This window comes from Heterocephalus glaber, unplaced genomic scaffold (genome assembly GCF_053883595.1).
Source record: "Heterocephalus glaber isolate CG9 unplaced genomic scaffold, H.glaber_assembly_v1.0 deba00000546, whole genome shotgun sequence".
In the NCBI taxonomy this organism is placed as follows: Eukaryota; Metazoa; Chordata; class Mammalia; order Rodentia; family Bathyergidae; genus Heterocephalus; species Heterocephalus glaber.
Window position 1 is genome coordinate 27,714,728 of NW_028258147.1, and position 17,668 is coordinate 27,732,395.

The window sequence follows — 17,668 nt, forward strand, 5'->3', positions numbered from 1 at the left end:
ACACTTCAGCTTTCAGTGGGTTTGGATAAAATTTCTGATGGACTGATCAAACAAGCATAGAGTGACGCTTCCAGTATGAGATTAGGGAATGTTTGCTCCTTCCCTAGTTTATGCTGAAATTTAATTGCCATCAGAACAGAAGTACAAGGAAGGAGGTGATTAGGCCACTGAGGTTCTGCCCTAATGAATGCCATTGTTGTGAGAATGGGTTCATTACTGAGAGAGTGGGTTCCCTATAAAAGGGTTAGTTTGGTCCCTTCTTGCCTTTTCTCTTGCCCTCTCTGCCCTTCTGGCATGGGATCATGTAGGAAGAAGGCCCACGTCAGATGCTAATCCATCAAACACAGATTTCACAGCTACCAGAACCACAAACCAATAAGTTTCTGTTCACTATAAATTACCCCATCTATGCTACTCCATTAAGAAACACAAAGTGCTATAAATGTCCCACTGGTAGGGCGTGCATTGCCATTCTTCCACACACCACATACATCATCAACGATCACAATATACTTTCCAGCTAAATACTTTCTGGCCACTTCAGAATCAGTTTCCCAAATCATTGAACCAACCAGAACTAGCAAGTGAATTAAAATTTCTCTGCAGTCACTTTTGTCAATGAAAAACCTAGTATATATAGTTCCTCTTTGTTTCATCCTCCAACAATTTAATGAGCACACCACAACACTATTAACATTTCCTTTTTTATATCCTGCTTCAGTTTACTTGATTTTTTCTCTTCCTTTTTTAAAAATCAGTATATGTTTGTAATATATAATAAATATATTCATCGTGGGGAATCAGTATATACACCATATCACATGTTGATACTTTTTACCTCTCCTTACTCTCCCATCTCCCCCAACCCCAAACCCCTTTCCCTTCCCCATAAAGCCTATCTCCCTATTTCCTATCATTTATCTTTTATTTTGCTCCTAAATTACTTATACTTTGGATTTCTCATGTAAGAGAAACCATGTGATATTTAAAACCTTCTGTGTCTGATTTACTTTATGTAGCATTATGGTCTCAAGGTGCATTCATTTTCCTATGACTCAATTTTTTCCTTCTTTATGGCTGAGTAGTACTCCATTGTGTATATCTACCATATTTTCTTTATCCATTCACCTGTTGAAGGGCATATGAACTGCTTCCAAGATTTAGCTATTATGAGTTGTACTTAGTATTATGGTCTCAAGTTACATTCATTTTCCTGTGAATGACTCAATTTTTCTTTCTGTATGGCTAAACAGCATTCCATCATGTATATATACCACATTTTCTTTATCCATTCACTTGTTGATGGGATGTGAGCTGCGTCCAAGATTTAGCTATTATGAGTTGTGCATTTTTTTCACTTAGTATTATAGTCTCAAAGTGCATCCATTTTCCTATGAATGACTTAATTTTTCCTTCCTTAAAGTTGAGTACTCCATTGTGTGTGTGTGTGTGTGTGTGTGTGTGTGTATCACATTTTCCTTATCCATTCACCTACTGATGGGCATGTAGGCTGCTTCCAAGATCTAGCTATTATGAATTGTGCTGTTATAAACATGAGTATGTATGTATCAGATTTCACATGTAAGAAAACCAAAGCTGAAATGGTGAAGAGAAGGAAATAACAGAACTTAAATACAATAAAAATATTATAATTTCCAGTCAAGTTTGGATTTAGTTTATCTGTAGATGACAAAATAGCTCACTAGATGTTGATTAGTAGCATCCTTAACAGAAGAGTACCTGGGGCAGAGACAGTGCTCAAGAATGTTCACTTAATGATTACTACAATAAGGAAAGATGGTAACACACTAATTTAGCATGCTTTTCTATAACACGCTTCTAAGGTAATGTCATAATTCTCTAATAATGCAATAAAGGAAAACAGACACAAGTTTTTTAGAAGTTCACATTTGTAAAGAACAATGTGTAATCCTCATAATTCTTCCCTTCATCATATGCTTCAGTCACATACAATTAAGAAAGATAGATACTTAAGTAAGGAAACCACTTAAAAATAAAAGAATGATGTAGTGCAGCCATTCCTTGCTAGCCATAGGCGGCTGGTTCCAAGACCTCCAAAAAAAGTATCCTAAAATGTTCAAATCCTTATATAAAATGGTTAGAATTTGCATATACTGCAACCTACACACATCCTCCCATATACCTTAAATCATCTGTAGATTATTTGTAATACCAATAAAATGTAACTGCCATATACATAGCTGTTATACTATATTGTTTAGGGAATGATGGAAAGAAAAGGTCTGTACAAGTTCAGTACAGATGCAGTTTTTCTTTTAATAGTTTTGATCCACAGCAACTTGAAGCTACAGATACAGTGGGCCAACTGTGTTATCAGATTACCAGGAAGACATTTAGGTCTTCCAAACCTGAAGTATTTTGGTGCCATGTTTATACTTGTACATTTTACTCAGATTCTCATCATTTCCTCAACAGAATGAAATAAACTTTTAAGTAAAAATATAATAGCTATTTATCACAAATTTTCAGTTAAACAGTCTTAGATGAAGACATTATACCATTAGGAAGGCCTGTAAGGAAATATCTGAGGAAACTCCATCTATATAATATGATGTGGATACTCAAAAAAATTTTCCCTACTGAAATTGTACTAAATAACTAACTGCTCCAAAGGAACTAGTACCATAGTAGACCAGGCAATTCCCCCATAGCTACTATACTAAAAGTATGAAAGAGCTTAGATGTTGCTTTGAAAATTTTATAGATGTTCATCTGTCAAATAACTTCATCTAGGGCTGGGGATTTAGCTCAGTGGTTTTGCTGCCTGCTACGCAAGCACAAGGACCCAAGTTCGATCCCCAGTACCAAAAAATAATAATAACAATAATAATAATAATAATAGTTTCATCTAAATCTGTATATATTATATGACCAAATACAAAAAGAGTCATAGGCTATTTGACATTAATATTTGTATAACCAATTTAAAAACTGCTTCCCAATCGATCCATTAATTAAAAAACTGTTTCCAAATTTATCAAATGTAGAAACAGATTTCATTTCTTAGGATTGTGAAGCTTTCTGCTCTTTACCAATTTAAGGCACCGGAGGAAGTGTTTTTACCCCTAAATTCAGCGGTTTTATTTGCTTATTTGTTTATGACTAAAGTGGAAAAACTGTAACTTCATATTTTATGAGGTCTTTTTCAAAGTATCTTAACATATCATTTGATGGAATAAAACTACTAAATTACAGAGTATGAACTACAGTACTACTCAGCACTGCTTGGACTCTAGAATCATCTGGGAAACTGAAATAGTGGGGAAAAAAGTATCAGCCAAATCCCAGGCCCATCTAATCAGAAACTAGAGATAGGCCCCTGGCACCAGTATATTTTCAAAGTGTCCCCTAATCCATAGGAGGGTTAGAACTAGAGTTAGGGAGAACTCTAATTTACATTTGAGGCAAGGAAGTCTGCTGGGCCCTAGAGAGAATGAATAACACTCCCGCAATTAACCATTAATGGTGTGAAACAGAGGGCTCAGCTCTGCCTTTCTTGGAGCTAGCGCCTCTCCCTTGCTGCGTGCAACTCCTCTCTGCCCGGTCTAGATGAAGCAGAAGAGTACATCCAAACAGGGCCAGCCTTGCTAAGCTTTGGGAAACTGAAATGCTGCTAGACTAACAGGTAGGCCAGAACTAGGTAACAATGAGTGGAAAAAATCTGCTACTTCTATAAACAAAGAACTCCAAATTTTTTAATGGGAAAATAGGCATAATTACTGCATAATGAAGTTAACTGAAAATTCCTGGCACATTTGCTTTAGAATTTAAAGGTCAAGAGTGAAAACACAAAGATCACTACAATGTATTTGAGTTTTTCTTAGGTATCACATGGGTATTAGGTATTGCATGGGTAAGGAGCTAGTAAAAAGATAAATTACTTTTCTAGTCCATAAACACTCTATTTCTTTTTCTGAAGATGTGGTACATTTCTTTTGTAAGAACAGGAGTTACAATAGGAAGCACATGTTGAAAACCTATTTAGTTTTTGTTTTAATTAAAGCCATTAGCTGTCAACAGAATCAAAGTGCCTTACTCTCATTCCTTGAGCAGTAAATTTTTATTCTATACGGTCAAGTTTCCACTTTTAAATAAGCAAATAACACAGAAATGAAGAAATTACCTTCAAAAGTCCCAAATAAAAATGTGAGTTTAACTAAAATAAGTCTATATTTTTTGATTCTCAGAATAAGGAATATAACCTTTAACACACTACTTTCCAAAGTCTTGCACTATTTCACAAAATCTGATTTATCATTCAAACTCAAAAACAGAAGTAAGACTAAATTACATATTTCAATGTCAATACTTAAAAGATGAAACACAAGCTGCTGTAAATTACTAAACTGGTTCTAAATTCAACGAGTTTTACAAAATAATTAACTTAATGAAAACTACATGTTCTTGTGCCCTACTTATGCAGCACCTGCACATGCTGAAAAACATGATGAACTTCAGTTGTACATTAACCTAATTCCTTTAATCTCTGCAGTAGCGCTTGCCCAATTTCATTCTGCCTGCTCCAAACTTAAATTCAAATTCAAGATTTGGTCAACAATGTTAGTGAATGCAATAACAATAATCTAAATTATTCTTTTCATTTTACATCCTATGATTTTGTTGTTATTTTTCTATAACATAATAAGCTACTGCATGCCTTTGTCTTGGTTTTGGAAGGAATGATATACCAACATCTAAGCAATATCCTTTCCTAATTTAAAATAACTATGAGGTTCCACACTGCACTAGTAAATTTGCAATCAACTTAAAGATAATATGTTAAAAGTACAATTAAACATGTCATAACAGAAGAAAACCCTGGTAATTACAAATAGTGTTGTGCTTGCTGGAGTTTTAAACAGTAGCATAACACTACGAAAAATCGCCACCCAGTGATGTAAATGAAAACTGCAATTTGTTTTTGAGTAAAATGAATACCCTGGAGGATTACTTAAACTTCATTACTGAATGAGTGAACAGCTACTACCTTCTCAAGTGAACAGAAACTGGTTACAAGGAAAAGGATGTTTTTCTGCCAGGTCTCTCCCACCCTGTTCATATTCAGCACACCAGACGTTTTACAAAGGCTAGAAGCTTTGGAAATCTGAATAGGAAGAAAGGCTTTCTATCCAAATGTGAGATAATTGTAAACAAACAGCCCCAATAGTCACATTATCAAGAAAACCAACTGAATTCTGCCTGGACCTTGAATTTCAATTCATCATATATAAACTTTACCAACTCAGCAATACCACCTAATAATTGTGATCTATAAAGCTATTAATGTTAAGCAGGAACACTGGCCTAAGGGACAAAGTATTTTCAAGTAGAAAAAAGACTATGTACAGCTTTAACATAATTACTATCTTTTTAGAAATAAGTTATAAAGGCCACATGAGGAGATAATGCAACAACTTCAACATTTCTCATCAGTGTGGACTCTACAGAATTTCTTACAGTAAGAAGTTGTTGCTACAAATAAAACTACATTTCTAAGTCTTTATTTCCTTGTATCATTTAAAAGACAATAAACACACAAAACCAGTCATATATTTATTTTCTGGTAATATGCTTATTGCACACTAGGCCTGAAAAATTATGTGGATATATGCAAACCAATATATATGTGTGCAAGTATGGTACTATGTTAATAATAAGTCTTAAAAGTATTTCATATGTACCATTTAATCTACTTGACATTTCCAAAATATTTTCAGTGTCCTCTGAGACTAAGGCAGATATTGTGTAGGTCCTTATACAACCATATGATAAAAAGAGCAACTTTTCAAAAAAAAAAAAAGAGCTTACCATGCAATTTTTAAAGAAAAATAACTATATTCCTAATAATCTTTAATCAGTCAACTCAAATCCTTAACTGTTGAAGGATTTTTAACTAACTAAACAATGCACACCATATTCCTTCACATATTCCTTCAACTTAGGTTAAATAACTTTCCCAAGGGAGAACTCTAGCAAGTTATGAAGTGAGGATGTCAGCTCAAGGGGTCTGGATCCAGAGTCGGTACCCTCATGAACACTTCACTGTACAGCCTCTGACATCCTCCGAGGAAGAAGGGGCAGTGTGCTGATGCAAAGAGAAAGAAATCAGAAGAAATGAGAGTCCAGAGATGATCACAGCTGATACCATGAAAACTTCAAGAGACTTAACTAAGCCCTCAGACCATGAAGTGCTCAAGGATTTTTCATGGAAAATGGTGAGGTGTGAAGCTTTCTACTTGGGGAGGAACTAGGACCAACAAGAGAAGCATCAGCCGATACAGGGGCTGAGTGAGTTGGAGTCTGTCATCACCAGGAAAACCTGTCTTGTTAGGATCATTTAAAAGTGTAGCACTAGCTACAATACAAATCAAACTGTTCTCCTGGAACTACAATGGAAGTGGACTCCTCACATAACTGTCCCAATTGCTAGACATACGGTGTGAATACAACACTAATGCAGCTCAGTCCAAAAGGGCCCTGGGAAAACTCCCTCAAAATACGGCGTGTCAATCTTTGGAAAAATGGGCCATTAGAGCATCAATATATCAGATAGAGCAGCTAGTAGTGAGAACATGTTAGAGTTCTTAAGTCTTGGAAATTCCCTCATTAAATGGCAATTATGAAAGTCTGTATGTCTTCTGAGGATCAGTTACAGACAACTTCTTAAACCACAATATTTCCTGGAAAAGGAAAAAAAGTCCACAGCAGATCTACTTCATCTACTGAGGCAGAAGGCCCTGGAAACCAGGCCCCTAACTCAGGGAGCTGCAAGGTAGGCAGTGAACATCTGCTGAAGGCTACCTGAAACTGGAGATCTTAGAAAAAGCAGCAGTAGGGGCCATTTTCCTTTGGTTAACAGTTATCTCTGAAATCCTCCAAAGTAGCAAGCTACACAGGAAAAGGTAAAAGAGACTTCTGAAACACTGAAATCATATATACTCTCAAAGATGCCATTGTGCCCTGCTCATTCTTTAAATGACTATGATAGCAAAGAGAATAATGTCAATTTCCAAGTATGTAACAATAAACAGCAGAGTTCTCTGCAAATGTCTTAACAGTGTAGAGCTGTTAAAATGAAGACTATAGAACAGACTTTTAAAAACCAGACTTTGTTAAAATAAATTCTCAGAGAATTCACTGTGAAACCCCTGAAGACACTTCAGAGAAGCCCTGGGATGCCTCTGAAGTTTTTCTGTTAGTGAGGCTAATTTGGAAGGTGAAAGGGAAGCAACACTGGCAGTTTTCAAGGAAGTGATGTTGGGGGTGACAGAGCCAGTTCTGACTCGGAAGCTGAGGCACAAATTCCTGACACGGTAAGAAAAAGGGTCAGATGAACAGTCATAACCATGCAGCCAGCCTTACTCCTGACAGAAAAACCAGTGGTCCTGGCCAAAGACTACTACAACAACTCTGCCCATTCTAGCTACTGCCCTTGTCCTCTACACACAACACAGATTCAGAATGGCACACAAGTGTGCCAGATCTTGGCTGTGGAAAAGATAGAAGATTCTACAGTAAAGTTTATCCATGAGAACCTTTCTTCTTGTCTTCCAGAGATCATGGTCAAGAAATGGAAGAGGCCCAGAGAGGAAAAACCCATGTGTCCTCTCTGCAAGACCAGATTCTAAAAGAGGTCTGACAAGGAAGAGACCCACCCAATCCTACTTCTCCTGAATGTGTGGAAGTCAGAGGCACAGGGGAGTCCTGTGAGGAGACAGGAGGCAAGACAGAGCTGAAGCTGGAAATTCAAGATGACTATTAAATTCTAAAAAGCCACCTCCAACTTCTTGAGAGATATAGAGCATTTCCTGACGTGGCCAAGATAAGGGAAGTATGAGGTAAGGAATCAGTACAGTGGATCCTCAAGTTATGTATGGCCTGACATAGGAACAACTTGGGTTAATTAGGTTAATGGAAGATCCATCTGCCTCTTCTTATCTATTAGAGAAGATCCAGAGTGGATGAGGATAAGTACAAGAGGGGGACACTGTGCTTGGCTACTCTGCATTATCCTTTCTGGGGAGACAAATCATGGGAAGAACATACAAAAGCTGTGAATCTCTTCCTCGAGAGAAAAATACAATGACACAGAGAAAACTTTACTTTTCATAATTCTCTTGAGGTAAGAGTACAGGGGCAGACTGGGGATTTAGTTCAGCAGCACAGCACCTGCCTGGCAAGCACAAGGTCCTGAGTTTGATCCCCGGTACCAAAAAAAAAAGAGTACAGAGTATTTGGTTGAAATAAATTTTTTTTTAAATTAGCAGATCAGGTTTATAATCTTTTAAACTTTTAAAATTAAAATAGAAAATAAACTTTAGATTTAAAATCTTTTAAATATTTACAATTAAAATAGGAAATAATGTAGTTCTTAAAAACATTAGAAGTCATTAATATATATTTTTTTGTTGTTATTTTTGTTTTTTTGTTTTTTTGGTACCGGGGATCGAACTCGGGACCTTGCACTTGCAAGACAGGCAGTGGAACCACTGAGCTAAATCCTCGGCCCGACATTAATATATTTAAATTGAAAGTTTATATCCGTAAATATTTAATGGAGGACCAATTTAATTTCAGATACTTTAGGTAGAAATCATAGTACTATTTATAAGAATTTGAATTCATCAAGGATTCTTCACAACTTTGTTTTCCACAGTTAGGATTACTAATCTATCACATGAGAAGGTGTGATTTTATGAATTTAATTAGAAATATAAATATGGAAGAGTCTGATTTGATGACAATATTATAAATAATTGATGACCTTTACTTTATAGATTTCACTTGAAATTATATATATAAATTCATTCCAAAATTATTAAAAAAACAATTTAAAAATCAATCATATAATTATCAAGTCATTTAAAAAAATCATCTAGTTATGATTTTGTTTCTTAAGAAGGCTTACCTAAGAGGACGAATCCATCTGCTTCTGTCTCTGACATTGAAGGCTTTTTAGATTCTGGAGGCTTTCTGAAGAAGTGAAACATTGCTTCCGCTACTGCTGCTACCTGAAACAGAAATGCTATATAATGTCAAACTCAGATGAAACTGTAAAACTCTTAACCCTTCTTAGTGAACACCCAAACAGAAAGATACCTCACTGAAGGCCAGGGATGTAGCTCAGTGACACCATGCCTGTCTGGCAAGCACAAGGTCCTGAGTTTGAGACCCAGTACTGGAGAAAAAAAAAAAAGATACCTCAATGATTACTCTTAGGAATTCTATTGTCAGACTTAATACCATGAGCTTTCTCTAATGTATCAGAAGACAATGCTAGAAATTAAGATACGTGGACTTGCAGTCTAACATCCTATGTGCCTTGAAATCTACAGTGCAACTTCTATCTCTGAAACTCAGAAAATAATTTTTTAAAACTTATCCATAAAACAAAAACAGTTAATACCACATTCTGGAAGGTTCTCACTAATAATAAACACTAGTTTGAAGAAAGGAAAGCAAACACAAAAACCTGTCCTGGTTTTTTGTCATGCCATAACTAGCTAATGCCTCATAAAACTAAGGCCATATATAAAAAAAAAGGCACTTCAAACAATCTACCATTGGTTACCTGATGCAGAGACTCAAGGATGATAGCACTGATTCTAAAACTGCAGCCAACCCCACCAGTGCAGATTTTTGTGAGATTTGATGAGATTATTGTATACTGACCCCAATACATACATGCAGGCATACATGCACACGCACATGCATACACGCACACACACACACACACACATGCACACACAAACCTAATTCTCCTATACTACTCCCACTTACATTCAAGGAAGGTAAAATCTTCTAGAAAACTGAGATGAAAGCTGGAGAGTACTCAGACACATTACAATCTGAGGATAATCCCTTTTAAGCAGAGAGAGAGAATAAAGAAAGGAAGAACCCTCATAGCAGTAAGCACTCCAAATTTAAGTTTTCATATATTCTGCCAATACCAAAAAATAAATAAATAAATAAGAGAAGATTTAATCCAGAAGCTAAGAATTATACTGGGATTTGCCTATGTTATGCTGACCTCAGCTGTAGGCCCAAGGATATTAATCCCAACATTTGTTAGTAGAAAACATAACTGCCAGATTTCAATTTTTTTTGGGGGGGGGCAGGTACCGGGGAACAAACTTGGGACCTTGTGCTTGCAAGGCAGGCAGTGGCACCACTGAGCCAAATCGCCAGCCCCAGATTTCACTTTTAAAAGGAATAAAAAAATGAAAAAAAAAAAAGTCACGCAAAAAAAGAAAAATTCCAGCAAAGGAAAAGGAACACCCAGTGAAATCCTCAAAGACATATTTTGCTGGATATGGTGACAGAGATAAAAGAAAAAGTCTGAAAATCATTTGACATCTTCTCTAGAGTACAAGGATATAGGGCTTCTATGAAACTGGTAAAAAAAACAAGATGTGATGAAAAAGCAAAAGGAAAAGATGAAAAAGATAAGAACTCAAATGAAAAAAGTAACTGAATAAGATAAAGAAAAACCCACACAAGAAAAATATGAAATCAGAAAAGAATTGGTTGAGTTACAAGCAGGAATATAAAAAAAATAGAGTTCAAATTAGAAGATATATAAGATTGGGTTGAGGCAACCATTTCTCAACTCAAAACAATTAAACATAAAACTAAGAAGGCCTCTGAAAGAACAACAGCTGATTAAAACTCAACTTTGCATAAGGATCAAAAGTACAGCCATCAGTCCTAACAGTAAAACCAAAGCACAGATTAACACAACACACAGTAAGCTCTTTTGAGGGAGATAAAATGGTTCAGGAAAGAGAATAAAGGTGTTAAATCTCCAACTAAAGCTTGGTAAAACAAAGATACTCTCAAATAAGTGGGGGCGTATGCATTGAGATCAAAAGAAGATGGAAATTAAAGAACTACGGCAAAAATTGCAAGCCTGGCTATTGACACAGGAAACTGAAGTCAAATAGTTAATAAACAAACAGACCCCCACAAGCACAGAGGAGGTGAGAACCTCCCAGTGTGCAAGTAGAGGCTTCCAGGCCACCAAACCACCCCCCGCAAGCACAGAGGTGAGCCGCTCCCAGCACGCAAGAGGAGCCTTCTGGGCCGCCATACCACCCCCGCAAGCACAGAGGAGGTGAGCCATTCCCAGACTGCAAGAGGAGGCTTCTGGGCCACTGTACTACCCCCACAAGCACAGAGGAGGTGAGCCCTGCGCACACCAGAAGCAACCCTCCCTCCCCACCGTCAAAATGAGAAGACACATAAACAAGTCTCAAAACCAGACTTCCAGATCACCTAAAGCAACTCCAAAGGGAAACGAGATGGAACAATCTGATACTCAACCACGTGGACTACCTGAACTGGCAACAAAAGAGGATATGGAAAAAATGAAATCAGAAATAATTTCTCAGATAACAGCAGAGATTGTGCTCATAGCGCAAGACATGATTAACAAATCTAGAGAGGAGCTCAGGAACATGATAGAATCCCAACATAGGAAACAAATGGAATCCATAAAAAAGATGCAAACAGATTTCCAGGAGATTAAAAACTCCATTGAAGGTCTATGAAGCAGAATGAGCCATGTGAGACAGAATTTCAGATATTAGAAGATAAGACTGCAAATAGTGACCAGGAAAAGAAAAATTGCTTTAAAATTTTAAGGGAACAGAAGAAATCAATCCAGCAGCTGCTAGATGATGCAAAGAAGAATAATATAAGACTCACTGGAGTCAATGAAGAAACAGGAGAGAGTGCAGATGACATAAAAAAATGGTTCACAGAAGTGATGGCAGAAAACTTCCCAAGGAGGGGAAAAGAACTTGACATACAGGTAAGTGAGGCATATAGGACTCCAAATAGCCTTGATCAGAAAAAAACTACACATAGGCATATAATTGTTAAGATTCCAGAAACTCAACAGAAGAACAAAGTTCTATAAGCAGTTAGAGAAAAGAAACAAATCCCATACAAAGGAAAGCCCATCAGAATCACAGCAGACTTCTCATTGCAAACACTCAAGGCAAGAAGAGCTTGGAGTGATATATTTCAAGCCCTAAAAGAAAACAGCCTCTAACCCAGGCTGATGTATCCTGCAAAATTATCTTTCAAAATTGATGGAGAAATAAGATACTTTCATAACAAAGAGCACCTTAGGAATTTCATGAATACCAAAGCAGCACTCCAAAAGATTTTAAACAATATCCTAGGAAAAGACAATGAGGATCACAACCCCAAGAAGCCCAACAGAATGAATTCATCAGGCATGACAAGAAATTAAATGCAAAGGGGGAGAATCCAACAAACAGAAAAAGTCATGACAATTATAAGTCGATATGTATGAGTTATAACCATCAATGTTAACGGTCTCAATTCACCAATCAAAAGAAACAGACTGGCAGAATGGGTCGAGAAGCAATATGCTGCATACAAGAAACACATTTAATTCAAAAAGAAACTCATAGTCTGAAAGTTAAAGGGTGGAAAACAATACTCCATGTGACAGGAGCCCGAAAAAAAAAAGGAGTAGCTATCCTCTTTGCAGATCAAGTGGATTTCAAACAAAAATCTGAAACACTCTGGTCCCAAGAATTTCGGATAAGGGATACTCAACTTGTATGTACAAATCTATTGTGAACAGGTGTTTTCATTCCTCTCAAGTAAAAATTTAAGAACAGGACTGTTGGTTCTTAACAGTAATACAAGAAATTTCTATATTGTTTTCCAAAATGGTTTTATCATTTTACATTCACAGTAGCAGTATTAAAAAGTTCTAACTGGTTCACACCTAAGCTGACATTTGTTCTTTTAAAACTTTTAACTTCATCTCCCTAATGAGTGTATAATTCAATCTTGTTATTGTACTGATTAGTATTTTTCTGATTCTAGTGTTGCACACCTTTCCTTGTACTGTACTATTTATCATCTTCTTGTGTCTACTTTTTAATTGAGTTGTCTATTAATGAGCTGTAAGAGTTCTTTATATATTCTGGTCATAGGTTATATGCATTATAAATATGTCTGTTTAAGGACTACATAATGTCATTTAAAGTTCTAAATTTTGATGGAATCTCATCAATTTTTTTCTTTTATACATCATGTTTTTTATATCCTAGGAAATTCTTGCCTACTCTAAATTCATAAACATTTTCCCTTATAATTTCTTCTTAAAGTTTTATAGTTTTAGTCTTTCATATTTAGGTTCATAGATCTTTTCAAGTTATTCTTATGTATGGAAATAAAGGGTTGAGGTTAAGTTTTTATATACGGATACCAGGTGTTCTAGTACCACTTGCTGAAAACACTCTTTTCCTCTGCTCTTGAACTGAGTTTATTTTCTACAAAATGTTAATGTTAAATAATTTTTCAAAACTCAGTGGACCATATATGTGTGGTTCTATTTCCAATGATCTATATGTCTTTCTTTACACCAACACTGCCTTGATTACTGTAGCTTTAGAGGAAGTCTTAAAATTAGGTACTAAATGTCTTCCAACACTGTTTTTTTTTTCTTTTTACTTTTCTAGGTCCTTTATATTCCTACATAACTTTTCAATTTCAATATCCAATTCTTCATTTATAGCAAGTATACACAGACCTGCATTTTTATATATACCTTGTGTTTTCTAATCCTGCTAAATTCAAATACAAGTTCTACACAGGTAATGGGGAAAAAATAAGAACCAAGATACATCATGTACAGGTACAAGCACCCAAAGATAAATGTAAACGCATTGTATACCTAAAATGTACCAATGAAAGAATTTAAGCAAAAAAAAAAAAAGTTCTAGGGGCTCCTAGAGATTTCTTAGTATTTTTTCTGTAGATGATCATTTCATCTACATATAAAGATTTTACTTCTACCTTGCCAATCCTATGCTATTTGTTTCTTTTTATTGCCAGACTATTTTGGTTTGGGCCTATGTTTCAACGTTTAATGGACAGATGAAGCATAGGCATTTCTGCCCTTGTTCCCCACCTTAAGGAGAAAGCATTTTATCTTCTCCATTCATTTAAGGCATTTTTGCTGGAGTACATCTTTGATCTTTTGAGAAGGTTCTGTTCTACTTCTAGTCGCCTGATAGCTTTTACCATGTACAGCTGTAGAATGTAATCCAATACTTTTTCTCCAACTACTGACAGGATCATATGGCTTTTTCCTTTCCTGTTAAAATGATGACTTTTGGGGGTGTATCTTTCAATGCTGAACCAACACTGCCATCCCTACAATAAAATCACTTTCTACATACTGCCATATCTGACTTCCAATAGTTTGTTTTGTTAAACAAATTTCTATCTACGTTCATACTTTTTTCTTCTATTATCTTTGTCCAGTGTTAGTTTTAGCACCATGTTGATTTCCTAAAATGAGGGGAGAAGTGTTCCTTTTTTCTGCCTTAATTGTTTGATATAATTTATCAATTAAAATGTATATGAGCCTGTTGTTGCCATACAGGTAGGTTTTCAAGCTAGGAATATACTTTCTTTAATAGGTGCTATTCAACTTTTATATTTCCTCCAGAGTTAGTTTCATTAATTTGTCTTCCAAGGTACTTCTTAGAAGTTGTCAAATTTATTTCAAAAACGATTTTTGTAATATACTTTCTATATCGTTTGAAATTCTGTAAAATCTGTGGTAATGTCTCCTATATCTTGATATTGTAATTTAAAAAAAGGATAATTGATATTGTGTAATAGGAAGAAAAGGTCTAAAGGAGTAGGGGAAGTGGGAGGGGTAGGGGAAAGGAAAGAAGGGAAAAGAAAAAATATGAGAAAAAGAAAAAAATGGAAACATTCTTTGCAAATAGGGAAGGGTGGAAGGGGTGAAGGGAGAACAATGGGGAAAATAAAAAGAAACAAAACTTTTATGAGTTGCACTGTAAAGAATAACACTCTGGAATAAAAGAGGACTACAAGGGGTGAACAGTATATAGATGAATGTTTAAATTTTTTAAAAATGTATCACACTATAAGACACATTGTCATTAATCCCCCTCAAACTATTCCCCACCAATTCAAACACACTTATGCCGTCACTCTTGCTATTTGGTGACGTAGATCTGGCAGTTCTCTTTTGTGAATGTCTTTACAAAGTGTGATCAACAATAAGGCTAAACGGGATGGGATTTAGCTCAGTGGTTTCTCCACCTGCTGTGCAAGCGCAAGGACCAGAGTTCGATCCCTGGTACCAAAAAAATATATATATAAATAAATAAGCCTGAGGTTTAGGGATATACCTCAGGAGAAGAGCTCTTACCTAGCATGAGTGAGGCCCTGGGTTTGATCCCCAGTACTGACAGAAAAAAAAAGTTTGAATGTTGCTTCCAAGTGCCATCCAACAGAAAGTTAGGCTAGTAAGAACATTATAGTGTGTCCTCATCCACCTTATGCACCAGAGCTGGCACCTTGTGACTTCTGGCCCTTCTTCAAAGTCAAAATGACCATGAAAGGTAAACGTTTTGAAGGCAGCCAACTAAAGACACAAAAGAGTATTTCCAGAACTGCACTGGAAAGTGGCAAAAATTATAGTATAGAAGTCTCTGGGAAGTAAGAGGAAGTATTTTCAGGGAGACTAATGGCAATCAATATGTCTTTTACTATGATGAATTTTTAAAATTTAAACATTCATCATATTTTTCTACCATACCACATATGATTACTGAATATTTAAAACAATCACTAGATACCAATTTTCTGCAAACAAGAAGCTACCAGAGAAAACTGCTTGGCCCCCAAGGAGGGTCTACTCCCTACTACCCACCTCAGCTGAACCCAGTTGTACTGGATAAAGAAATTCTTAAAGGCTAAGGATGGAGCTCAGTGGTAGAGCACTTGCCTAGGATGCACCGGACCCAGGGTTTGATCCCCTGTACTATAAAAGAAGTGGTGGGGCGGCGGGGGGGGGGGGGGGAAGAAGGAAAGGAGAAGAAGAACAGCGGTCAAAGAAGCCTTGCTGCTATGATTATTCTGGGACTGCTGTATACCTCCCTTCCCTTTCTTGAATGGGAGAATTATAAAGGATCTCTTGTATGTCCTCCTGAGATTCTGAGCTTTGAGCTTGATGCTAAGATTGAATGGGGCAGTTTGAGCTATTGTTTTGGGGGATGGTGAGTGATTCTGCTGCAGTGAAAAGAGAGAGCTGAATATATGTTAAACATAAAAGAAAACTAGGGAATCATTAGTGGTGTTTACCACCTCTACTTTACAGAGGCAAAATAAAGCAGCTTCTTACCCTCCTAGGAGTTAGGCACAGCCAAGTCACACCTGTTTTCCTCGCTATGTAAGATGACATTAGAGTGTTGTGACAAGTAGTTTTGTGAACCCAAAAAAAGCCCCTTTAAAAAGTGGTTCCTCTTCTAACACACAAAAACAGCCTTTTCATAGAACACAAATTTCTAACACCTATTCATGTCTGACCACAAAATAAAGAACAAACGTGGAAATCACAAAAGTGATTCTGATAAGCCATTCTGAGACCCAGAAATTTAGATAAATTTTTATGAATGCTAGACCAACTCAAGTATCATGGAAGGAAAGTTTTGTTTTGTTTTGTTTTTTGGTGGAGGTACTAGGGATCAAACCCAAGGCCTCACCCATGCTAGGCAAGTGCTCTACTACTGAGCTACTTCCTCTGCCCAAGAATCTCTTTTTAATTCAAGTATTTTGTCTAGGAGTTATAATTTATGTTATTAAATGAAGTACTTTTCATGGCCTAAAGCATCATATTTAAACAATATGCAGGCTGCAGGAGTTTGTTAGATAGTATGACTTGCTGGCAAAGCTTAACATTTCAACTTGTCATTTCAGAATATCCCAAACACATTAGAGAAGGAGAGATAATTTAGGTTCCAATACTCCATAAACTTCTGGGCACAGAAGAACAAAAACATGGCAAAAATGAACAGTGACTTTGTTAAAGAACATGGCAAGAGAATAACTTTACTGAAACAGCCACTGGAAATGGCTCTGAAATTATTAGAGAAGAACCAATCACCCTCCTAATGTCACTCCACCTACCTGAGCACTACATTAACTCCTGTCTTAACTACAGCCCACTTCAAGATGTTTTTCCATGGAAATATGGTACCAATTTTCAAATGCAAGTTTTGAAATTCTCCTGTATGACCAATGCTTCTGAAATTAATGACCCATCCCAGTAGGTACCTAAAGTCTCTAATCATGTATCTTTAATTTCTCCATGCATGAAAAGGCCTTGTGCTAAAATATGTAATCAAACTCTAAGGCACTAAAATATGTAATCAAATATGAAAGCAAAATCTTTATTCCATTACATTATTTTCATATCACTCAAAAATACACAGTAGCATAAAAATTTACACTGGGAGGGACCTGGCAAATATTCTAAGATCTCCAGCAGCCATCACTCCAGTGCCAGATCTAGTTATTCTACATAAGACTAAAAACTGTAAAGGAGAAGAGGAGTAACTCAAATACCTCTAATACACATTAAGTACCTCAAATGTGTTAGGCACTATACCAAAATGGTGGCTTATATGCTCTATCTCCTATAATCCTTGCAAAAACCCAACAAGTACTCATAATTATTCACACTGTGTAAGAGAAATAACTGAAGTAAAAGGAGGTTAAATATGCATCAATATGTACATACACAGTAAGTAAACAGTAG

General features: G+C 36.2%; 1 protein-coding gene and 1 pseudogene across 3 annotated transcripts in view; both read right to left on the reverse strand.

Moving 5' to 3' along the window:
- Positions 1 to 9,053, reverse strand: part of LOC147829657 (RNA demethylase ALKBH5 pseudogene) — a 90,221-nt pseudogene extending 81,168 nt beyond the window's left edge. Inside the window, exon 1 of the transcript XR_015448639.1 lies at positions 8,951 to 9,053. The product of XR_015448639.1 is annotated as an RNA demethylase ALKBH5 pseudogene (transcript). The remainder of the gene's footprint in view (positions 1 to 8,950) is intronic.
- The window catches only part of Umad1 (UBAP1-MVB12-associated (UMA) domain containing 1), a 237,611-nt gene that overhangs the window by 211,071 nt on the left and 8,872 nt on the right, over positions 1 to 17,668 (reverse strand). The window contains exon 2 of one of the 2 annotated variants that reach the window (XM_087204453.1): positions 8,951 to 9,053. In XM_087204453.1, coding sequence (XP_087060579.1) covers positions 8,951 to 9,032 — 82 coding nt within the window. In that variant the 5' untranslated portion in view covers positions 9,033 to 9,053. Of the gene's footprint in view, positions 1 to 8,950; positions 9,054 to 17,668 lie in introns of those variants that run through there. The other variant, XM_013078892.3, reaches the window with a different exon arrangement.